Genomic DNA, 25113 nt, shown 5'->3' on the forward strand with positions numbered 1-25113 from the left:
TTTCGTTTAACATTTTTAGAAGGAGAAGAAGAATTTATAGTATTCAGTGTTTATTCATTCAATACTTTATTATATTCATTAAACATTACTTTTATACATGGATAGAAAAGAGGCAACAATGATAATTGCGGCAATCTAAACTCCATATTATCATAAGCAATTCCAACATTTGCTTCATTGTCTGGAATAAAAGGAATCTTTGAATAACGTTGACTAAAGTGCGTTAGTAAAATGAATTTTGCACTCATAAATTTTCCAACTCTTATCGCTTCAGAAGTCGTTGAATGCAATTTACTTTTTGCTAATGCTTCAAGACCGCTTTCCATGGTTGCTTCATGAATTAATAAATCACAATTTTGTCCTAATTTTATAAGATTTTGACAAAATATAGTATCACCGCTGAAATAAAGCATAGGATTCTGTTTATAAAATTATTGATATATCATATTAATTAATTTTATGACCAGCATTTTACTTATCTTACCTATAAACGATTTTTTTGTTATCCTGAAGAGTGATAGCAATACCATATGCTTCCTTACAATGAGTAACATAAATTGTGTTTATTTCATTAATATTTAATTTATTGTAAAGTGTAATTTCAAAATATTCTGATAACTTATGAGAATTTAAATACAAATCATCATTGTGCACTAAAATATATTGCTGTACAACAGATTCAAATTGGCCATTATAATAATTCAACCAAGGGGTCATACACTTTGGTGCCATCAAATACAACATTTCATCTGTGACCTCTTTCCTTTTTAAAAGCACACCCATGAGTCCTAAATGGTGATCTGCATGTATGTGTGATATATAAACAGCCTGAAAAAGAAAGAAGATTAGTCTTATATTTTTTTCCAGAAAGCTGAATATTAGACAGATAGGTTTCATTAGTTATCATTTTAAAGTATAACTAATATACCTTAATAGTACGTAAAATGTTGAGACTTTCCGAAGCTCCAAAAAACCTAACAATTTGGGTGAGGGTACCTTCTCCACAATCCAATAAAATGCTACAATCCTTATTAATTCGTAAAAGAATACTGCTTGTATTTCTAACTTTATTCGGTACACTACAACCAGTACCTAACATCACAATTCGTGGATAATCCGAAATAGTATCTAAATTAAGTTCTGCTGATTTTTTGCTAATAACTGTTTTTAATTCTTTTAAAACATTTGTAAAGTCAGGAATTTGTGAAACTTCGTCAATATATGTCTTTGGTTCTTTGTAAATTTCAGCATTAAGTAAACAGTTTGGTACTGGACGTACTTCTAATGTCTGTGCTGTTCTTGCACGATGGATATTATTACTTTGAGTCTGAAATAAAAAAATTTCCAAGTATTTAGTCATATAAAATTCTTGATATATTATTTTTTTAAGCTAAATAAATAAATAACATCATTGATATAACTTACTTCTTTATCTTTTTCAAAACGATCCTTATTTAATAGAGGAAATATTTCAGGATGCAACATATTTAATAAATATTGATTTTTATAAACAGCTTCGCTGCCCATGCAAGTATTTTCATTGTTTAAAACTATGTGTTCAGTATTTGAAGAAAATTTTTTTAACCAATCTTGATATCGTTGAGTAGTGAAAATGTTTTCAGGAGTAAAATGAAATATGCAAAATACTTCATATTCTCCTTTCGTTGATTCTGTCTGTTGATATTTTAAGAAAGTAGGATGATTTAGAATGGAATCCAAATATTCTTCCGTCGGACATTCTAAAACTAAATATAGTTTTTAAGAATATACTTAAAATTTTTAGTAGTAGAAAAAATCATAATTTGACATATTAATTAGACGCAGTTATAATAGATACCTAAAAATATCTGTGCTTTCTAGAAAACACTTTTTAATTATTTATAAATATTACAAATTATTAAAAACTGAAGAAGTAAGTTAATAACTTAATATGTGTTGGATAATATTTAAACTGTGTATACACTAGAGATATGGTTATATATTTTCAAAAGTACCTATGAAGGTGGTTTTAGGTGTGTCTGGTTGTACTACATCTTTACTTCTAACAACAGTCCCATCTGGTTTAGTAATATCCCTTCCATGCTTTAACATATCTAAAAGTGGTCCAGGTGGTACACCATAATTTATACATTTATCTATTATTAATTTTCCACGTCGTGGATGGACTTCACAAATATAACATATTAAATGTGGAGTGCTTTTCATTTTCTTCTCTGTATTAATGTTTTGTTTGTCTGTTTCTTCATCTATAACTCTCTTATGATTTGCATTTATATGATATTCTTTATCTACCAAATCTGAAGAACTTTCTTTAGTATCTTTTAAAACTTTTGTTATAGGTACATATGAAACTCTCATTACATGATCCTCATATGGTTTAGATTCGTCGATTAAGGGATAAGTAATTTTTAAATTTGATAAATGCACAAATGGTTTAATTGCTTTTATATAGTCATCAAATACTTCTGGGCCATGAATATTTATTTGTGTTACGCCATCGGCTTGTGCTGTTAAAAGAGAACCTGGAATACCTCCAAGATTTTTCCAAGAAGAATATGTTATAAATATATTTTGTACTTTGGATAATTTACACTGATGTTCTTGACCTAAGCGTTGAGTACTTTCTCCACAATTAAACATGTAATTACTATTATCAGTTAAAAGATATATACAAGATGGGGCCCCAGCTGCCCCGCTACCAAGTACCTGTTTTAAGATATTAATTTTTAAGAAAATCATTATCAACATTATTACGTTTTAATATATAACTATTTATTATTTATTTAACATTCATTCATTTTATCCATAAATGTTTTACATACCTTTAACTTTGCATTAAAATACAGCATGAATTTTTTTGTCTTCTTCCTTTCCTGCATTGTTGATAAATTTATAGTACAATGCTTATTATTTGATAGTGCACCATGTGAGTTTATATTTCTATTAATGCATTTGAAGAAATATGTCCTGATATGTAACATTACAAAGTAAAAATCTCTTTATTTATATTAACAAGTATGTTCAATATAAGCTTGGAATGTGTATATTTTATACTGAACTATTAGCTACAGAAATGAAAAAAAAAATTATTTAATTGTCAATATTAAATAATGCGGTAAACGATTCAATTAAATCAAACAAAATGTGCTAATTTTAATTCTAATAAACAGTTCTTTATTATTGTATTTTTCTACTTAACCTCGTTATTTGCAAATTATAAAATCACATAGTACATAAATCCACAAAAATCTGTCAATAGTTGTGACATTATCTATTGTTAAGTTTCAGATATATTTTATTAAAATAAAACTAATTATGCATAATGAAAATACATAGAAAAATGAAAATAATATTACGATTTGCTATTGAACGTACGAATGCACATGTATATTCACGTGTTAGATACAGGATCGCATTGACGTAAGATGCTTTTGCACTTCTACCAGTTAAAAAAGATTTTAGCAATTAATATTTTAAAACATTTCAATTAAAGAAGAATTAATTTATGTTACGTTAATCAACAATAAATGCTACATTACTCTTATCACATTTGCGTAATAAATCATATATGTATTTGCATATTATATTTTCGTTAAAGTACAACTATATGCATGTTATATATTATATATGTATTATACCTATAAAATTTGTATTCTAATATTTTATATGCTCATAAAATGTTTATAAAATTTCCCTCACTAATAACTAATAAGAAAAGGAGATTATTCAGAACAATAATTATATAAATAAATAACTTTTTTAATTTTATTTTAGAGGCATTCAATGCAATCAATTCTATTAAAGGAAAATGAAAATTATACAAAATGTTATTCTCCATTATTCAAAGGAATAATTTGATCGGTTCCAAACGACGATAGTTTAGCTTCAATGCTGTGTTTATTTTATCGGTCTTATCTATAAGCACAAGGAATTCTAGGAATCAAAATTTGCTGTATATGTGTATATACAATATAGATTCATTAATATTAATTTTGCTGCTTCAAATATTATATTTAGAATATATAACAGACACGCGCGCGCGCGCGCGCACACACACACACACGCACACATATTTGATATTAAGATGTAATAATTTTTAATTTATTTTGGATATTTACAAAACACATTAAGAATTACGTACACGTATTTTAAATTCAGTAATAGACATACGTTTGTATGTTTTTTAACTAACATATGTTTACATTTATCAAATATCATTATCTTCTTTCTAAAAATATGTATTACTTTCTTTGATCTTTTAAAATGTTAACAGAATTCTATATGGTGACAAAATTTTTTTAATAATAAGATAAGTAATTTAAAACAGTGTATTACATGAAAAGAAATATATTACATACTGTAAACAATTGTACATACATTCTTTATAACTTTCAGTATATGTACCTAATATGAATTGTATTAATAATAATATAAGAGTAATAATATGTTATTATAACAATATGTCATATTATAATAATATAAACATTTCAATATTAAAAGATTAGATAAAAGTGTACATGCTTTTGTCTTAAAATTTCAGAAATTGGATAATAAAAGATTAATATCCATAATTTATTAATATCCTTATCCTGTGTAACAATAAACATTATGATACAGTATTACATCCGTAAAATCATTAACTAAGTAGATCCATTACATCATAAGGTAGCAATTTTTCTACTTTTTGATTTGAATTGGAATTCAGATTTGAATTAAATTCTAACTGATTGATAGGAAAATTATTTGTATTAGGATTTACATTTGAATTAAACTCTGACTTATTAATTGTAATATTTCCCTGACTCATAGAATAATTAATACTGTTTCGAGGAATGACTGAATTAGGAACACAAGTATTTCCTTTCTGATTTAATTTTACATTCATTCCTTGTAAATTGAAGTGCTGATACTGATTTGAATTCGACGATTTCCACGAATAATCAGGTTTTGAACATGACATTGAAAGATTTAGTTGATCTAAATTAGATCTCAATAAAGTATCAGTTAAATCTTTTACTGGAGGTTTTGTGGGTTGAACGATTGTAGGTGTTAATGGCGTTTGAGATTGTAATCTTTGGTGCGCTCCTTGTTGTTGAACTAATCTGTAAATAAAAATATTTCAAATTTTAAAAACTTACATTTCTAAAATCATACTTTAAACACAAAAAAGAAAAAAAAGATTCTTTTAACTCTTTATTAATAGAAAATAAATAACAATTTGTATTATTACTAACCGAAATTTATCATCCATTGTCAATCCGTTTTCAATTTGCAGAGACTTTAAACTTGTGCTTGTATTTGGTGTAGGAATTATAGGAATTATATTTACATCATCGTTATTTGAATTAATATTTTTATACATAGTGGAGGTTTGTGAAAGTTCTTGATCTAATTGTTGGGTCTCACGACGCATGGCATCTAATTGTTTTAAAGCTTCTTTGTGCTCTGATGTTACACGATTTATCATTTCAGTCACGAGATTTGAGAGAATTTCGTATTGTGGTAGACTGAAATTTTGTTCAACACAGAGTGGCAATAAAAATGGTAAGATCTTTGTCGCTAATATTTCTTTACTTGTTCCCAATTTACTGTGGCTTAATAACATTCTATAAATACCTGATAAGAAATGAATTAATTTATTTTATTTATATTAACCTTAGCTATGTAACTCAATATTCTATGTAAATCAATATTTTAATGTAATATAATACCTATGATGGCCATAAGAATTGCAGGTTCACCAGAGTGTGGAATTTCTTGGAGAAAAGGTAACACTTGATCAAGGACAAGCCATCGATCGAAATGCGGTAGCATTTTTGCAAGACATAATAAACAATTAACTTTAACTCCAAGACTTTTCCTGCGGCTTTCCTTCCCATATAAACAAATCTTTTTCATTCTAGGTAAAATTGCATTTTTAATCACTGGTCCTTCGATCATTGTTATAATATTAGGCAAAGCTGATAAACATAACTCTTGTAACTGTTCCCATTCTGATTCTAAAGCACGTAATAACATTGGGACTATATCTGTTTTTATTATTTCTGTAGTACATAATCTTAATAACAAATCCGCATGTTGCATTAAAACAAGGCTAATTTGTGGTGGATCATCTAATGTTAAAACTGATTTAATGTTTGGTAAAATATATTCTCTAAATTCTTCCACAGAACTTGTTTCCATTGCATAGATTATACTAGGTAAAACAAATGGTATCATCGGAGGATTAAACAATTCCTTGTATAAAGCTGGAAGAACTCTATGTAATATAACTCTATGTGGTAATTGTTTTAAAAGTTGAGGTAATCCTTTGTAAAATTGCGATTTCTGTAAGTTATCCCATTGGAAAATTTTGTCTAAATAATTCAGGGTTTTGACACCTATATCTGTAAAGTAATCAATCTTTACGAACTGATGAGCATCTGGTCTTAATTCAGGATTATGATGTAGCATCAATTTAACTGTATCTCTAAGGCTCTCCGAAGTTGGAAGATACCTATCAGCGATATTTGAACTTTTAAAATTTTCTAAAAACTGTTTGCATTTCAATAAATCGTTGTTAGATTCATGAAGAAGTAGATTCTTTGGAGAATGTAAAACATATATCACCATTCCCAAAGAAAATATATCGCTAGCTGTACCCACGCTACTTGCCAAAATACATTCTGGTGCTTGATAATCCAAATTTGATTGGGCTATAGATGGAGCTGATATGTCATATTCTACGTACGACCACTGAGGTTGTTTACCTTCGGCGCTTTGATTTAAAGCACAAAAATCAAACCCAAAAATTTTCCATGCTCCATGACTATTTACAACAATAGATTCTGGACATAGATTTCTGTGCAATAATTTAACATCTCCATGTAAAAATGTAAAACCTTCTCCAAGTTGTAATAGTCCATATTTAATTTCAACGTCATGTAGCTTGTAATCCTTTAACGCTGTTGGTAATGGTTGTGGTAAATTATTATGGTTGCCTAAAACATTAGCTAGACTAGCTAATACAGGTTCAGTGGCAAATGCTAAGCTATCTCTTGATTCCTCCAAAGGATGTTGAACAGTTAAAATTTGTGGATGACGTAATTTAGTTAATTGTGCGATACCTCTTTTCAATGTTTCTAAAATTAATTCTTTATCGTTTCTGGAAAATTTATCCAAAATACGTTTTTCAAATACAAATATCGCTGCTTCTTGCTTTGTAGATTTTTTGTAACCATTGTAAACCTTCCATAGCAACGATGGTCCCGCACTTGCTATATGAGCAGTTACTTCAAATTCTCTGGTCACTGGATTACCAGGAAGGACATTTGATAATTGTGATAAACCATATGCAGTGTTTTGAACAGTATTGGATATTGTATTGCTAACAGTGTTTCGTAACTTTGTAAACACATCCATTTTATTTTATAATTCGTGCGTGTATGTGTTTTAAATATTCATTTATTAGCTTAATATATTTTATTTAAAAAATTTTAATAAACGATGAAATTACTTAAATTAGAAATTTTTTGATATCTTTTTATTTCTTTCAACATTTGACCTGTTTTCTGTTTCATAAATTTTGTCTTTTAACATTCCAATGTACTATATATATTAATATATGTTTTATGCTACAGAAAACGTAATTTCTTGGAATATTCAATAGCGTCACACAATACATCTATTATAATAATTAACGTTGATTCTATTATATTAAGTGTATTATAATAATTTTTGACATGAGTCTTGATCTTACGTATCATGTCAGTGCGGCATAGTATTTTACTAGTTTTCATTTAATGGTTATCTACCAACCTAAACACGTAAATGTTAATATATTTAGTACTTTCCAAAAATTCCTTTGATATATCCTATCATTTTAGATCAAATTTTCTCAGTATTTTTTTATTTTAATGTGTTATATAAAACGAATAAATAAAATTATCTGATTAGTTCTTTAATTAAACATAATTGACAATATTTATGTATTTTAAATTTAGGAACATAGAAAACATTATAAATCACTATTTTTTGTTAACAAGAAATAAGAAATGTTAGCAAAAAGGGTATATATTTAATGAAATTGAGAAATTATTACAGTTAAGTAATAAAAGACGTTAATGTTTACAAATCATTAAATTGTAATTAGATATATATATATAGGTATATATAAGTATATATAATATGTATGTTTGAAATATATTTGTTTTTAAAACAGGTAATAGATAATAGCATGTATGTAGTATGTAGTACATTTATAAATACGTGAAATAATTAACATTCGTAATAAAATACATTTAATATTGCAGAGAGCATATATAATATAAGACGACGATTTCTGGAAAATTAGTTGTTGATATGTTTCCTGGATCTTGATCCTGGATCCTGGACTTGAAGATAAGTGATATGTCATTATATCATAAATAGACAATAAAGTAATAAGAGTTCAACGTACTGCAAGAGTGCGGTAAGAGGTAATAGTCAATTTTACTTTAATAACATTATCGATTATAGTAATTTTATTCAAAATAAAATAATTAGGATATCGAGATTTATAAATTTAAAATAATAACAGAATAAAAGAATAATAACATTAAAAATAGTCATGATGACATTTTGTCAATAGTTTAAAATTATATTAATCCTTAAGAAAATGATTTTCAAACAAATATTAAATATTTTCATAGGATATAAGCAATACAATAAAGATTAAAAATTTTTATATGTTATGTATAGCTATGCCATATAATAAAAATGCGCAAAATTGAGATGTATGCATTGACTATGCAATCACTCGCTTAATTCTTAAACAATCCAGGATACTTCTACTTAAAGTTTCATTGCTTGTGACTGTATTTATTTAGGTATGAAATTAGTAAATATACGTTGACTATGTGCATATATTTATCGAATTAACATATTTGTAAGATATATGTATACATACGTAGGTATGCAGTACAGTGAAAATAGCTAAAACTAAAAAATATGAAAACTATAATCTTTAAAAATAGAAGTCTTTTTTAATAAACAGTCGATTCTTTTTTAATAGGTACATATTAACGTTACACCAATTGCACTTATAATATGCTATATATATATATATATATATATATATATATATATATTATATTATATTATATATATTATATTATATTATATTATATATATTATATTATATTATATTATATATATATATATATATATATATAATGCAAATATAATATAAACAGCACTCTTTCGTTTAGCAGGCTTTAGGTCAATATAATCCCTTCATTGATTAAAGTCGATATTCTGTCAGAGTTCTTTCCCTAAAGGACGACCTTTGTAGTGGGGTGGGCCGACGAATAAGGGAGAGAGAACTGGCCGTCGACCCCGACAGTTTAGTTGCCTTATGAACCGCGTATGGGTCGTTCGTGTTTTTACCCTTACATTTTCTCGATTAAAATTCCTTTTACATTTCTTTCGTTCAGTCTGCTATAGATTTTTTCTGCTTATGATTAATACATTATTGTGTATGACTGTTTCATTGCATTAATGAGAACGTCGTGCGAGCATTTGAAATGAAAGATTGTTTACAGTGAAGTACAAAAATGTTTTGCTGAGAAATATGTTAACCGTAATATGTAATTTTTACTAAAAAATAATGTAAAATGTTTGTGTAACTTTGAATGTTACAGTCCATGTTTGAACTTCTTTTAATTTATTTATTAAATTGCAACTGTATCGTGATAGTTGTTGAATCTTTAATCTTATCGTTATTGTTTTAGTTTGGAAACATATATAAGACAGATTATGATGTTAATGCTTAACATTATGGTTAATGATAATAAAGACAACGTATTGTCAAGCATTTTCCTAAATTGCGAAGGTGTAAAAATGTTGGGGAAGTGAATAGTGAAAGTTCGCGGTGTACATAAGTCCTTCGTTATCGATTCCTGCAAATTGCAGTGGTGCATCCTCCACCAACAGCACATTTATGACTCTCCTCCTCTCAATGCGAGAAAAATTATTCACGAGGAGAATGTTCGCATCCAGATAAACCAGAAAATTGTAAGTTTATAAATATCACGATGTTTTTAAAATTAATTGACTGTGACATTAGAAATTATATCTGACTTTTTATTATTGTTCATTGAGAATATTTATAAAGTTAAAAGTAAGTAAAAATGACGAAGTAAAAATAATTTTCCAATTTGTTAGTTTAAATGTTATATTTACTTGTCTGCGGTTGTTTAGAAATTGAACACGGATGACGGATTGGATATGAATTTGAAATTTAAATGGCTCTTCCTTGGAATACTAGTTACCATCCTCCTTGAATTCGGTAAATTTTTTATTTCATTACTTTTCACATTTAAATTGTTATGGAAAGACATACATACGCATAAATGAAAATGTTATCTACCATTTAATTGTATACTTCATTAATGTGAATATGTGTTAAATACAAATCATTAGATAATTAATAATAATAAAATAAAAAATTTAGATATTACTAGATCAATGATAAAGGAAGAAGATGAGTTTGTTGCATTGAAAATTGATTCTCCCTCTTCTCACGTCGCCCTTTCGGGAGACCTTACGATATCTGTTACAAAGTCGACTGAAACGTTAGAAAAAACAAAGTACAAATATGGATTCAAAGAAGAAGAAAATACAGATTCGAAATCACATGAAAATATTTCTAATCAATTTTTTCTACTAAGGTAAGCTAGTTTGCGCCTTGTTGCAAGCTATTGAAAATTACTGTTAGAATGTAAAATATTCGAGAAGTTACTATAGAATTTTTTCATGAATACGTTCTACGACATCTTTTGAAATTTCATTAGCACTGTAACGAGACAGGGCTATCATTTTTATAATAGCAAAATTTGAAACCACCTAGAAAATACGTATACAGGATGTATCATAATATGTCGGACCTATTTCTTCAGGAATGGACAAGAGGCATAAGAACAGTGAAAAATGTTCGTATGAACATGTGCCCCTTTATAGAAGATGGCCTGTGCGTATGCTTGCACTCGTCGTATCAAAGAATTTTGCAATCTTTAAAAAATTTCAGATGTATATCGGACAATACAGCCGAGGGAGTAGCCGTTTCGAGCACCACCTATGAAGATAGCCAGTTGCGGATTATTGGAACGCAAAAATGGCTATAAATTTGAAACAACGTTGGAAAAATATTGAAAGTCAAATAGAACACATGTTCATATGAACTTCTCTCATTGCCTTCTTTCGTGCCTTCTGTCTACTTCTAGAGTAGGTCCCACATGTCATAATACACCCCGTATATGATTAATACAGGTATACAGATATACAGATTAATTTCTATACCACGTAACTTATTTTCAGAGAATGTTGAATTTCCCAACCCTCCACGTATATTTTTAGATCCGTTTCAAATTTTACCAAGATAATGACGATAGTCGTGTCTCGTTACGGTACTAATGAAAACCCAAAACATTTTGTACAATGTATATATAGATAGATTTTTTCTATAGTTTCTAAGAGTGTTTCTAATAGTGATCGAATATTTTAATGTTTTAAACGATTACCCTTTGACCGTACGATCTACAAACTAACCGTTACATGCTTTTTATATTGTTCACAGAGTACTGTACCTTTTTGAAGACATATCAGAATTAATAGGTGAAATTCGACTAGAACAGTTGCCTTCGGTCAATGAAACCATTTCAATCATCATTCCCTGCGGGTATTTTACTCGTGGCGGTGTTTACGCTCTACGAGTTGAATATAAGTATGAAAATTCAACAGTGCCTGTTGCCACTCTTCATCAGGTTGTTATTGTTTCTCATTTATACTTATAGAATTTTCTCTATAATATCGTTAATATTCAATGTACTTTTTATTACATCTTCTATAATATGATCGTAGCATATTTGCATTAATATGGTAATGATACACATTTATGCTCGTAGACAAGTAAAATATTAGATGTAAAGTGGCCACTACCAACAATCTTCTTAGAATCTCAGCAAATTACTACTTACCCAGATAAGCCTGTCAAAGCCACAATAAGATACAATGGAGTAAACTGCGGCCCATCTGACAATGTTCCTGTAGCTGTTTACATCCTACAATTAATATATTGCGGATCTAGTGTAACTGCTTGTTATTTGCAGAATAATACTTATATTCAAGTAAATGAACAATCTTTCTACAACTTTGTTTTTACCTATTTCTATTCACATTTTAAAGACTATTATTATTATCATCATCTCTAAAACAGTTATTATTATGTTATTTGTAAATTTCGTGCTATATTTTCAGATATTATATTACGAAGAAATAAGAGATTTTTTACCAACAAAGACTATTTTTTTCCGATGTGAATTGCTCGGATTACCTGGTAATTATGCTGTAAGATTAAAAGCTTCGAATACCAATCCCACAGCACCAAATACTAGCGTGTACTTTAAGGTAATTAGCACGAAGGTGTATTTTATTCCAATCCAAATATTCACATCATATAATAAAATCCTTCAAACAATAATAGAAAATTTGTTTTCGTGACTTATATTAACAGTACATTAATAAATAACATATTAGAAACAATAATGTATATAAATATTTTTCTATAAATTTCTATTTACTTTACGTTTGAAATACAGGTGAAATGGTCTGAAGAATTTAAACTTACGGTTCATGCAAGATCGATATATCCTTGTGAAGGGTCAGGAGGTGTAGCCGTCCTTTTCGAATATCCTGCGTGTCGACTAGAAGGTGATCGTGTTCGTGTTTATGGTCGTTTGAAAGCTGATGTTACTTCCGTTGCTTCACCCTCCAGTCTTCATTATATTACCGAATCTAGATCAATACCTGGCAAGCATTCCTTGGCTTTCGATTGTGATCTTTTCACAGAAAAATTTGTCGAATATTGTTTCGTCTATGTTAGCCAGGCGGTCACAGGTGCTATGGGGGATGTTAATATGTCCTGCATACCCACCTTCCCTCTCCAAGGTACATTCAAACTTTTCACAATACATTTATGATATTAACACTATATCTATCTTTACGTACATACGCAGGATGTTTCATAGCAAGTACCCTAAGCTCAATAAACTTATTTAGGCGTAAAACTAATGCATGCCCAACTCTGTTTATTGTATCCGAAAATATGCTTTTACAAGCGTCGGAAATACGCATTGTTATACCTGCTGCCGTTATCGGAACATCAAGCACGCGTTAAAATAATAAATAGTACGATTTTGTTTCTGCAATTCATTTTCCGTCAGCTTCCACCTCAGTCATTTACTTGCGAAATTCTCGGTCCAGGTCGTTTCAATGTCACAGTATGGCATACGGTTGAACATGTTTTAATCTCATCATTTTAATAATAAAGGATAAAATATGTTATTTCGTTTAAAAAACGTTATTATTATTATTATTATTATTATTATTATTAAAATATCAGAAGATATTTCCCTGAGATGATATTCACTCCTGTAGCTTAATTTTTTTTTTTTATCATGACAACTAAGAGAGTAATTAAGATTGTCGAAGTTACGTACAAAGTCCTGAAAGCATACATTATACTGCATCTTGATAATACATTTTATCATGTATAAATATTAGAAACGTACAAGTTATTTCTTTAATATTTCATTTTTGCTCAATATTGCTATATCTAGAAAGTGATGCTGCTGGTTGGGGACCTTGGAGTCCATGGAGCCCATGCAGTAGCTCGTGTTTTGGAGGAATTCGAAATCGATATCGCTTTTGTGACACTCCACCTCCGAAATATGGAGCAAGATTTTGCCAGGTAAATATTTATTTATTAATGCAAGATTCGATTAATGTTGCTAGTACGATTACATGGTTAATTAGAAATCCAAATGAATAATTATTATACACGTATGTTCAATTTCTTAATAGCGATGACAAAATCACTAAAGTTAACATTTATTTATCAAACGATAGGGAAAGGCAATAGAAACTGAATTCTGTGGCAAAATATTTTGGGAAGCATCCTCTAAAAATGAAGAATGGCATAATCGAATTCAGAATTCGATATGCGATAGTGCAGTTTTGGCTGCAACAAAGCCGGAAATTTTAGCTGACATTGGATTACAGTGTCGATGTGGATGTCGTATTGTATTAAAGCATCAACCTTACAGGAAAATCCTCGGAGCTAATACTCAAGCTTGTCCTGGCCGATCATTCTGGCTTCTGCAGGTAATACTAAATAACTAATAAGAAAATAAATAATCAATATAATAAATAAATAAATAATAAATTATTACCGCAGATAATAACATCAATAGTTTACAGTGTGATTTAATTTGTCTAGGCGCAGGCGAATTTTATAATTGGATTACATTTAGATCAATTAAAATTTCCTTGCCCAGGACAGTATTTTCGTGTTCGGGATGGGAATTCCTTAAACGCAGATCTCTTAATCGACGTTACATATGATAAAATGCAATTTACTGTGAAAACACTCATCAGCTCTGGGCAAAATTTATTACTGGAATTTTTTAGCGATGAACTTGTAGCATCAGGAGATGCTTGTATCGGTGGTTTTCTTGCTCATGCAGCTGTACTAGGTAAAAATAATTATTACAGAATCATGTTTTTCATAGTAATTTAAAACATTGCATTCTTTTTTAAAGTAGATTATTTAAAAATAGTTAATTGCAACACCTCGTCTTTATAGATAAAAAGTATCTAAAAAGAAATAGAACCACCACCACTGTGCCTTTTGAAACAAATTCAACGAACGTTGAAGAAGAATGGATCTTTTGGAAACCAGCACATTTAGCAACTGCCTTGCTTTTGATACTCATATTTATAGTTTCTATTTTCTTGACGTTACAATTTATTATAAAGTATAGAAAGTATCGTATTGCTGAGGATTTGGACAGTCTAAATGATGTTTCAGGTATCAATATTATGATTATTTTTCATCATTTATATATATCTTTTAATTTAATCGTATTGTAATTATATATATATATATATATATATATATTGTTTTTTTTTTTGTAATCAGAACTAATGCCTGATCGATCAAAATTTCTATCTACAAGTACAATCATTTCCGAGGTTATCTCTATGATAGAAACAACCACTAAATCTGCTCCAAAGGAGACTTTAAGTAATACAGAAGATCACTACCATAGTATCGAAACCTTAACAGGGTAATAATAATAATATTATTTTAAAATTCTAGAAAATCGTAAAAACTGTTCTACAATAAAAAAGATCATATTTAAATTCTATTATTATATAAATATCTTCCCAATGTAGGTGCAAGGATGAATCTACATTGAGTTCTAGTACATTAAAATTAAATAGCACGTTGGAAAGTTCTTCTGACAAAACAATCACATCAATAAAATCAAACTGTGATAAATTATTATCAGCTTCCAGTATTCTTGTGTATCATAAACCAGAAGTTAAATATGCTTATCCCGTAAAGTGAGTTTATTCTGTATTTTATTTGATATAACAGAGATTTAAAAGATTGCAATTTAATTACAATATTATTGATATATTATATAGGTTACAAACAATAGATTACGATGGTTCAGAAGAGAAAGTATTAAAAATGGAGAATGGTAACTTAAAAGATAATAAAAGTAATAGCATCTCAAAAATTTATCAAAATAATGATATTAGTTATTCAGAAGGAAAAGTAAATATTTCTTTATCTAAGAAATTATAAAATTTAAAGGAAAATCATATGTGTAATGTTCATTGTATTTTGTATCTTTCTTAACACATAGGAATCTTCACCTGAAAGTGTTATTTCAAGTCCATCAATTTTAGTAAGTGGGAAAGAAACGAAGGAAAGAAGAAATCGTGAAAAACTTCTACAAGGTCCAGGATCAGAATTTAGTCTAACAAATCCTGATTCAGAACTCGAACTGGATTATTATGATTACAATGTAGCTAATGCTAGTGCTGTTCCAGGATCTTACTTAGGAATGGATCCTGCTTTTTTAGTTTGGATTCCACCAATCGAGGATTTACATCTAGACACAGAAGATCTTCTCTTAGGGTAACTAGTGACCTTCTTTTTTTTTTTTTTTTTTTTTTTTTAATTTAGCAGTAATATTATTAATTACATAATTACATGTTATTGTTTATCAATAGAAGCAAGAGAAATTCTATTTTGGCTCTTGAGACTGAAGGTGCTGCATTAACACCTTCCGAATATAGAAGAATGAAACTTTCTAGTTTTGAAGATTTTGGATTTGAATTGGAACAAGGGTAAATATTAAAAACATATACCTATTATTACTTTGCAAATGACTTACAGATATAATATTTTTATGGATTAATTTTATGCATTAAATTATAAAACTGTTCAACTAGTGTTATATTAATAATGAAAAATATTTCTAAAAAGAAAAAAGACTATTGCTAGAATTTGGATTATGAAAATTAATTAGGAGTGAAATCTCTGAAACTTTCAGAACAAGAACATTTGAAAAATTACTTCCTGTCCAAAAACTTCTAGAAGATTCTAGTATTAAAGTAAGCATGGAATCTGTATCTGGTATCCTCGAACATAAACAATACTGTGTTATTTCGAACCGGAGGTAAGTCCGTAATAGTACGTAATTTATATAACTATCGGTGGTATTAAACATATGTAAATCCCTAAAATCAGTCCTTTCAATGTGAAATTTTTCGATTTCGCGTTCTATCATTGCCTCAAGTTACCATTTATTTATTATGCTTGATTGAATTCGCAATAACATCATTTCGCTTCATCGACATTGGAAGGATTGATTTTAGGACCTGCCCCGATATACGTATGTATGTTGATTAGACATTTTTTACTCCTCTCGGTGAGTATAATCCCTTTACTATAACTTATTACGATTGGTATTATAACTTTACAAGGGGACAAGTTTTCTTAGGAAGAAACTTGTAACGAAGAAAAAAGTGTTTCTGAATTGACATCGTACGGCCCTGAACGAAACTCTATACTATGTATAGGTCCATATGACCCTTAATACATCTCCTCAAATCACTTATAGCTATCGAAAGTTGTTAACTTTAAATACTGACTTTACGATCTTACATCGTTTCTTACGTCTCTTTCGCTTATTATACATTCCATATATTTTTGCGCCTTTAAATATTTTGTAAATGCATACATAAATTTATATTATTTTTTATTATATTTCATAATTTTTCAATTCTATTTCATTTGTTTACGAACATATTTAACATTATGATAATTTTTTTCCCCACGCTAATCCACACGTGGATCAAAGTAACTCATGAAACCCCGACGATTAAGAAAACTGACACGAGGGCTTTGCTGTATTCATATGTTACGATGATGCATAATAACTAAGAAGAATAGAATATACATTTTCAAATATTTCATATCTCTTAAATTATTTTTAAAACAGTCGTTTCTATATTAATGTCCTTTGCTCCTCATAGGGTTCGTCTAGGCAAAGACGAAGAATCAAGCGAAGAATCGAACTCTTCTAAAAGCCTTCTTGGAAGCCCAATAAATATGCTGAATAACGATGAAAATAATAAAGGAAAACTATGTTCTACGCCAAACAGAATTTTACAAAAAGATCTTTCAAAGATAAAGCAGAATTGTAATCAAAAAAAAATTTCTAACAATCAAGACGAGGATATAACAAATATGTCTTGTAAATATAAAGAGTTAATGGAATGCACTCAATCAATTACAAACATAAAGGACACAGTAAATATTCCTATGACAGAATTATCAGGGAGCCCTTTAAAAAGCTTTTCTCAAGTACGAAAACTAAATAGCAGAGATATCGATGCCTCTTTAAATGTTCAAAATCCAGATTATGGTATAGAAACATTTTGCCTAAAGCAGGGGTCTTTTTATGATCAAAATATTAAATTTGTTGACGATGATGACGATGAATATATCGACTAGAAATTTTTCTTATTCATAAAATTATTCTTATTTATTTCTACTATAATTTCTATAATTTTTTTAGTTTAACGTTTTCGTTTATATCATTCGCTAGCTTAATAGCACGCGAACATTTAGATTTCATTATTTAATTTAAGGTATTTTAAATATCTTAATGTTATTTCTCTAAATATAATTATATTTCTTGTTATTACAAAGTAATGATTTTAGAAAATTGTTAAACTTGTAACAAGGTACATTAATGTCTCTCAAGATATAACCAAGGATTGATTATCGAGGCTTTTTTTTTTACCTGTAATAGAATTTGGATTTTGACGTAATAATAGATATAATAGTTATGACGATCTAAATGAACAGACAATGAAAAAAAGAATAAAGAGAAAAATTATATTTAACTACTTTGACTCTGCTACCGAACGATTCATATCGATTTACAAAATTTATTGTAACTTCGTCAATTATAAAGATACAGCTATTAAATTTAGAGCGAATATGTAAAAAGGAATAGGCAATCTATTTATGAGCCTAAAACAGCGCTTCTTAAACTTTTCGCATTCACGATCTCGAAAATTTTCACGACATCCCATAATTCTGTTACAAAATTTCATACGGGGTTGCGATCCATAGTTTAAGAAGTCCTGATATAAAGGGACAATTATAAAATGCTACGTAGCGGCATTTACTAGCTCGATCGTTGATTAGGTAATGGCCTACTGCCATGCGGTAGTAGAGATAATAAGGTCATATTATGCGGAACTCCTCGAGTTGCATTTTGAAATATATTACAATAATATTATCACGCTCGTATGTTGAATTAAAAACATTCTTTTTATAGATGAATAATTACATTTTTATTTTAAATTTCAAAATATTTGTAAAGTTCAAATTTTTCTTCTTCTTCTTTCTTTATTTTGATTTTAAACTTATATGATTTATCGTGAATCGAAAAACATAAGTCTATGAAACTCTATCAAAAAAAGACATAAGGTCTAAGAGATCTCGTATTTCCAACAAAAATACCAAAAAATATTAAAAAATATCTAGTAAACATGGAATTGAATACAATAAGAGTGACTAATTTCTAGTTTATGGAAACAGATCTTCAATATTTTTAAAATCGTTAACCACTTTAACGTGATTATGTGCAATTGTATATAATAATTCTCATTATTTAATCATTGGTATAGTACAAATTATATGACGCAGTACAGTTACTCTAGGATTTAATATTTTGCTATGTAATTGTATAATATAAAATGTATGGAAAAATATATATCATGCATAAGAATGATTTTATGAAGGATCATACGAGTAAATGTATATTCTTATACATATAACTGATGTATATCAATTTTTTTTCTTCGAATAACTTCAAATAACTCGTAACAGAAATCATGTGTAAAGCTGTAATATATATTTTATAGGAGTTGATTTCTACATCACTTATATTACTTATTTCAAGCATTAATTTAGGTCTCATTTACTTTTCTAGAAAAGGATAGATGTATTGTTAATTAATACAGGGTGTTTAGTGTGTCTCGGTTGCTTTAATGTCTTAAGACGCCTGTGCATACATTTTTTAAGGTATTACGAAAAATTATATGAGGAAAAAATTGACTACTTTGGAACAACGAACACTATAATTCATGACTTCTCTCACAATATCATCTGAAGCAGTCAATTTCATCTTGCCTGATTACGATTAAAATAATATTGTCACGTTGATTAATAATTCACTAGCAATATTTTGTATTGTTCTCATTGTATATAAATGGTAAAGTAAATTATCTAATATGAAACACAAAAATAATATAAGAGAACACACGAAGGATCATGCAACGTGAAAAATAATGTAATTCGACGATGTATTAGAAAAATAAGATTGCCATATGTTACATGAAAATATATGTAGGTACCAGTTTTTATCACACATATACGATCAAAAGATATTGATATTTCAAAGATTATATATTTTTAGAAACGTACTATATACATATTTATAATATTTAAAATTAATATTTATATGACGTTAAATTATTAATTATCATTTTTAACGTGTACATACATTCGACTTATATTAATTTTTAATCATGTTTAAATTACATTCTACGTAAATTAATTTCTATTTATTATTAATTTCTTGCAAAGTAAGAGTCTTTCTAGTCATCGGATGATTAATTTTTAGTTTTCTCGTCCTCTATTTCGAGTCAATTAGTACGTTGTGCTAAACACTGATGCAAACATTTTTAATCAAGTAATAGCATATAAATTAATGTATATAAAATTAATACTGTAACCGAAACAAAGAATAAGATTTATCAGATAATGCATTCGACAAACATTTTACATCAAATTTTACTGTACTTTATTATAATTTTTATTGTAAACATTCTATGCATACATTTGTAAAATACGTTTTATGTGTCACGATTAAATAGCTAAATTAAATAAATTAAAAGAATATTTGACTGAGTATTAGTAAATAAATAAATCTTTTTATCTAATTCATTTGCCTTTCTTAATTACATTACTTAAAACTGTGTCTAGCTTGATAATTATATTTGAAATTAGTTTATCCCATAGTATGGACACATTGATAATATATTTACGGATAACAAAAATACATATTTTAATATAATTAATTGAATTATAACATTTAGATACTTATAGGTGTATGATTTAAACATGTAACTAATATGCATACACCTGTTGATCTCAAAATACACATTCGATAAAATGTATGCGAAAGATAATTTAAAATACATAACGAAATTGCGCATCGAAATACGCACGATATAGTATACAATATAAATATAATATTCAATATATATGTAACATTACATTACTTATTAGAATTACTGTAAACACCTAATATAGAATTAACAAAATCAACCGGCAACAGTGTAAAGTGTTTCATTTAGAGTAGAAGATAAATATATTCACATTCGAGCTTCGCTTGGAAATCAGCGTCGTTGAATGCAATTGATCGTTGTGTTTGAAAGTTGTCGTTGTGTATAAAAGCTTTTAACAGGCGAGTTAAATAATGAAATTTTTTAAGGAAAGCAAGTTAGAAAATATCACTTTTACATGATTTACCATTAACACGTTCAAATGTTTTCAAATTAATTTTCTTCTTAGTATAATAGTTAGGTTTCTGTCAAACTGATAGAGGTTATGTTAATGCCAACCGGATAGAATAGTTTCAATGTGATGAATCTTCTTCGATTGACCACGATACTAATATTACGTGTATTTCGAGCAATGAAATGAAACATGAATATAATGACAATGATATTCCTCAACGTTTCCAAGTACATATTTGAGGCGTTAGAGATAGAGTTAGGATGGTAGCAGTCACAAATGGAATGTAACTTTACCGAATTAGATCTGCTAAAAAAGTTGTGTGATTTAACAGCTAAAACAACTTCGAATTATATTTAATTTCATTGTTTTTATTGCTATTATTGATATTTATGTTCTTCCCTTCTATTTTCTTTTTTTTTTTTTCCAATACATACGTAAAGATGAACATCGGGAGAGTAACTTACTGTTCTATTATTCGTAAATTCTCTCATCCAAACAGCCCTATCCCCCACGTAGTTGGGATCCTACTGTATTAGTTTTTGATTGATCTTTGGATAAGTGCGATCAAAGCAGAATGTACAAAAAGGACTCATTTATTAACTTCGAGCGTCAACGAAGTTTCTGGTTGTGTCCAAATGTAGCCTGTACGTGTTATACTACAATGAGCGTCGTAATATCTGCCAGGAGCACGACAATAGGACCATCTTGGACAACGGCAGCGGAATTTGCTGTGAAATTCTTCTTTGCAGACCTCGTTCCACCAACAAGTCCGCTAGAAACAGACATTCGTTCATAACTCATTCATAATAGTGTATAGACTGCGAATATCTATGGAAATTCATGTTGGAAATTCATTTTGTAAACACAATTGAAAGGCTAGGAGAAAGGTTAGAGCGAAGATGGTGCAATTTTTGATTTGCTGATTGTTAGAAAAGATTCAAGGGTTTTGAGGATTACTGTCGCTTATGCGCTGAAAATGCCTAGATATGTGATGTATATTGTGTAGTATCTTTCATTATGGCTCATTACAGGCTTTTGATTAATTACAGCAACATGAAATCTGCAGAATGAAAACGAAGTAGCCTCAAGCATGCAAGAAGTATACGCGAAAATGTCCGGTTAAGGATATACGAATATTATCACCTGAGAGTGTTCCACTTATTGGATATTTCATATATTTCGTTTGCATCAATTACGTGCATTCTCTGAATTTTTTCACTCTAAAATTTCCCATAAATGCATAAAAATCCGCAGTTTAATAATAAATGTTCGTTTACAGCTTCCTTACCTCTGCCAAATAACCTCTCACGCTTTGATCGCTATAATTTCTCTTTTTAATCAAATGTCTCGCGTTTGTCATACATACTTCTGCGCATAAGATTAATACTAGTAACAAGTACAACACTGATCCTTCCTACAAGAGAATCAATTTATAATAATATCTTTATGTTAATATTTTTGTTGTTTTATTATCACAATTTGAAATTAAAAATGCACGTATAAAGAAATAAATGAGAAACGTGGAAGAATGGAATGACAAATATCGAAACGAGCAAATAGAGATGCAATAATATAACAAATTACACTTTCTCTCGATTAACTCTATCGTTTATTGTAATCCTTACATTGTTGCGCATTTTTGCTAAAATCTTTCGTGCAACGTTTTATGCAATCACTTTTAAGATGTTGTACGAAAAATCTGGTAAAAATTGAACTACATATTTAATTTCTAATACTGTATGCTTCGCACGAGTACTTGAAATAACAGAGTACGTACAGAACGTGGCGCAGGCGTACGCTTATTCTTCCGCTTCTGACTTCATAAATCGATCGTTGCAGAAATTTCAATTTTTGTATTTACTTAGATAAAGCGTTTCCTTAATTTTGTAAAGTATTGCTTGAATCGACATAATTATTAAAACAAATACACAATATTGCTCAAAATTCATCATTCGACAGAGTTTTCTTGTAACAAACATTACTTGAAATTTCCATGTCACTTACCGTGATCACAGTCAAATAAATTATGTTTATTATCAACAAAATATATTCGGATCCACTATTAGAGAAAAAGTAATCTTCTGATAATGTACTGTATGTACCTACCTTACCGACCTCGGGGTGCCCCTGTAATCCGGTGACAGTCTCAACCGTCGAATACTCGGTTCGTAAGTACGAATAATCGATCCGATCCGAATACTCGAAAGAATCGAGTAGCTCGAATTGTCTCGATCGGTTTGAAATATTTAAGTGACTCGAACGATCTGAATAGGTCGTACATCTTTCGTACATTACACGTGGTTTATACCTTGCATTAAGCGAATGCGATGGTCTAATTAATTTGTACAAAAGATATACGACCTACTCGGATCGTTCAAGTTACTCGATTCTTTCACGCTGCTCGGATCTTTCGAATACTTGGATCGAATCGATTATTCGAACCGAAGAACTATACATGTACATCTCGGCTCGTTTTCTCTGAGTAATAGTAAGAGATCTAACAGTAAAACAGATAATTCATATTGCGTACTCTTTGCGTCTAAATTTCATCTATGTTCATTGGTGATCTTCTTATTTCTTCATCTCTAGTATGATTTACCAGATTTGACAGTGGTAGATTCAATATCATGTGTGTGGCTACTATCGTATGAAAAAAGTTTTTGATTAAAATAAATAATAATTTATCATTAACGTATATTTTTTCTTTTTATACAACAAATATATATGCTACATACAAGTATATATATAACAAATATTTATTAAAACTTTAAGTATAATAAAAATTAAAGTATGTTATATTTGTGACTACATACATAAATACACGTAGAATCTGTACTCTTCTTGGTTCTAATAAAAATTAACTGTGATATATTCATATTTTACAAAGTAAATTAAATAGATTAAAGTTATTCAATTTATTACCGCTTATTATTATAATAGGTCAGATATTGAAAATCGATAACACACATAGTTGGCAATTATGAAAGATAACCTCACATATCGTGTTTATGAAATTTTTATTCGATATTTTAAAATTTAATTGAATATTTATATATTTTCCATAGTTCTAAAAATGAAGTCATCCAAATGGACATATATTATAAAAGCGACTAAATTATTTGAAAGTTATACTATTCAATTGATTTTAGTGTATCATTAAGTGAATTTAGTATTTCAGGATATAATGATGGAATTATCAAAAGACACCATTGATGGTCTTGCTAATATCCTAAACACAAATATTATTACTGACGATAACTTCTTACAAATTCTAGGAATGGCTACTTCATATATATATGAAAATCCTACAGAAATAAAATGTGAGTATTTGTTTTGGTGTAATTGCCAAATACAAATAAGATTAATTAACATAATTATTGAAGCTAATAAAATTTCAGGCACTATCAAAACATCTGATGCAAAACCAATTTTAACAAAAAAGGTTTTTGCTGATGTGGTATGTTTACTTGTAGAGGCTACCCGACATGATTTAGATGAAGAAAGCTTAAGAAGTTTTTTAAATCTTGTATATATCGGTGAAAAAAGAATTACGAAATTATGTGAAGTATACACTAATAATAAAAAGGCAATACAGTCTCAGTTGGAATTGATAGGCAATAATCCACCTCACATTATTGATATAGACTGGCATTTAGATTACTGTGTCAAGGTAATTGATCGGTGAATAGAACACCGATCGTTTCATTCACTGATGCTTTATTTGCTCTTATTCATGAAAGTCGTTTTCAGTTGGACACGTGCAATTCACTAGGTGTTCCTCTTTATCATGTGCGACTTAGTACTAAAAAACATGAAACAATAGATCATGTAACATTTTCATGTACAATACAACAGTTGCAAGAACTGGTATTTAAGCTCAAAGATGCCATCAGATACTCAGAGAAGCTTACTAATGTTTAGCTGTGTCTTTAAGTTATTGATTTGCTGCATATAATATGATCCATGTATATTTTCAAATTTCCTTGGAATTATTTTTGTTTTAGCTATTTCTATTACAATATGTGAGTTTCTATAAATTATAATTATCAGCAACTTATAACATTTATGTATATTAACATTTACACAACAATTATTATAGTAATCGTTTAATAATAAACTCAATATTTGTACGTATAAGT

The 25113-nt window shown here is 28.7% G+C and overlaps 5 protein-coding genes and 1 long non-coding RNA gene across 18 annotated transcripts; 2 read left to right on the forward strand and 4 right to left on the reverse strand.

The window, feature by feature from the left end:
* Nucleotides 1-42: 42 nt before the first annotated feature.
* LOC126926210 (ribonuclease Z, mitochondrial) lies at nucleotides 43-3533 on the reverse strand. 4 transcript variants are annotated; one of them, XM_050742388.1, is made up of 7 exons: nucleotides 3376-3533; nucleotides 2823-3065; nucleotides 1995-2706; nucleotides 1426-1745; nucleotides 929-1327; nucleotides 485-828; nucleotides 43-399 (listed from the first exon to the last, which is right to left on the reverse strand). In XM_050742388.1, the coding sequence occupies exons 2-7, from the start codon at nucleotides 2979-2981 to the stop codon at nucleotides 51-53; spliced, it is 2283 nt and encodes a 760-aa protein (XP_050598345.1). In that variant the 5' UTR covers nucleotides 2982-3065; nucleotides 3376-3533; the 3' UTR covers nucleotides 43-50. The 4 variants fall into 4 exon arrangements, with proteins under 4 accessions (XP_050598345.1, XP_050598347.1, XP_050598346.1 ...); XM_050742390.1 differs by having other exon boundaries at nucleotides 2823-2967; nucleotides 3376-3531; XM_050742389.1 differs by having other exon boundaries at nucleotides 2823-2967; nucleotides 3200-3530.
* Nucleotides 3534-3878: 345 nt separating this feature from the next.
* LOC126926209 (SCY1-like protein 2) lies at nucleotides 3879-7788 on the reverse strand. Its single transcript, XM_050742386.1, has 3 exons — nucleotides 5712-7788; nucleotides 5235-5616; nucleotides 3879-5102 (listed from the first exon to the last, which is right to left on the reverse strand). The coding sequence occupies exons 1-3, from the start codon at nucleotides 7399-7401 to the stop codon at nucleotides 4637-4639; spliced, it is 2538 nt and encodes an 845-aa protein (XP_050598343.1). The 5' UTR covers nucleotides 7402-7788; the 3' UTR covers nucleotides 3879-4636.
* Nucleotides 7789-9221: 1433 nt separating this feature from the next.
* LOC126926205 (uncharacterized) lies at nucleotides 9222-18684 on the forward strand. 4 transcript variants are annotated; one of them, XM_050742376.1, is made up of 19 exons: nucleotides 9222-10032; nucleotides 10120-10138; nucleotides 10219-10306; nucleotides 10472-10688; nucleotides 11594-11780; nucleotides 11922-12143; nucleotides 12274-12423; nucleotides 12615-12963; nucleotides 13635-13765; nucleotides 13924-14178; nucleotides 14294-14549; nucleotides 14660-14884; nucleotides 14996-15143; nucleotides 15253-15423; nucleotides 15508-15640; nucleotides 15732-16006; nucleotides 16102-16218; nucleotides 16425-16550; nucleotides 17410-18684. In XM_050742376.1, the coding sequence occupies exons 3-19, from the start codon at nucleotides 10246-10248 to the stop codon at nucleotides 17888-17890; spliced, it is 3504 nt and encodes a 1167-aa protein (XP_050598333.1). In that variant the 5' UTR covers nucleotides 9222-10032; nucleotides 10120-10138; nucleotides 10219-10245; the 3' UTR covers nucleotides 17891-18684. The 4 variants fall into 4 exon arrangements, with proteins under 4 accessions (XP_050598333.1, XP_050598331.1, XP_050598332.1 ...); XM_050742374.1 differs by lacking the exon at nucleotides 10120-10138 and having other exon boundaries at nucleotides 9223-9634; nucleotides 9750-10032; XM_050742375.1 differs by lacking the exon at nucleotides 10120-10138 and having other exon boundaries at nucleotides 9223-9605; nucleotides 9750-10032.
* On the reverse strand, nucleotides 12337-12774 carry LOC126926216 (uncharacterized). The gene is made up of 2 exons (XR_007714426.1): nucleotides 12644-12774; nucleotides 12337-12483 (listed from the first exon to the last, which is right to left on the reverse strand). It is a non-coding gene; the product is annotated as an uncharacterized LOC126926216 (long non-coding RNA).
* A 2690-nt stretch (nucleotides 18685-21374) lies between the features above and the next one.
* On the reverse strand, nucleotides 21375-22745 carry LOC126926215 (uncharacterized). 2 transcript variants are annotated; one of them, XM_050742417.1, is made up of 4 exons: nucleotides 22600-22745; nucleotides 22263-22388; nucleotides 22118-22194; nucleotides 21507-21746 (listed from the first exon to the last, which is right to left on the reverse strand). In XM_050742417.1, exons 1-4 carry the CDS (start codon nucleotides 22609-22611, stop codon nucleotides 21626-21628), a joined length of 336 nt encoding a protein of 111 aa, XP_050598374.1. In that variant the 5' UTR covers nucleotides 22612-22745; the 3' UTR covers nucleotides 21507-21625. The 2 variants fall into 2 exon arrangements, with proteins under 2 accessions (XP_050598375.1, XP_050598374.1); XM_050742418.1 differs by lacking the exon at nucleotides 22118-22194 and having other exon boundaries at nucleotides 21375-21746.
* Nucleotides 22746-23171: 426 nt separating this feature from the next.
* On the forward strand, nucleotides 23172-25111 carry LOC126926214 (COMM domain-containing protein 3-like). 6 transcript variants are annotated; one of them, XM_050742413.1, is made up of 4 exons: nucleotides 23172-23462; nucleotides 24145-24294; nucleotides 24373-24644; nucleotides 24725-25111. In XM_050742413.1, the coding sequence occupies exons 2-4, from the start codon at nucleotides 24159-24161 to the stop codon at nucleotides 24893-24895; spliced, it is 579 nt and encodes a 192-aa protein (XP_050598370.1). In that variant the 5' UTR covers nucleotides 23172-23462; nucleotides 24145-24158; the 3' UTR covers nucleotides 24896-25111. The 6 variants fall into 6 exon arrangements, with proteins under 6 accessions (XP_050598370.1, XP_050598369.1, XP_050598367.1 ...); XM_050742412.1 differs by having other exon boundaries at nucleotides 24153-24294; XM_050742410.1 differs by lacking the exon at nucleotides 23172-23462 and adding an exon at nucleotides 23469-23711.
* Nucleotides 25112-25113: the final 2 nt, after the last annotated feature.

This window comes from Bombus affinis, chromosome 17 (assembly GCF_024516045.1).
Source record: "Bombus affinis isolate iyBomAffi1 chromosome 17, iyBomAffi1.2, whole genome shotgun sequence".
In the NCBI taxonomy this organism is placed as follows: Eukaryota; Metazoa; Arthropoda; class Insecta; order Hymenoptera; family Apidae; genus Bombus; species Bombus affinis.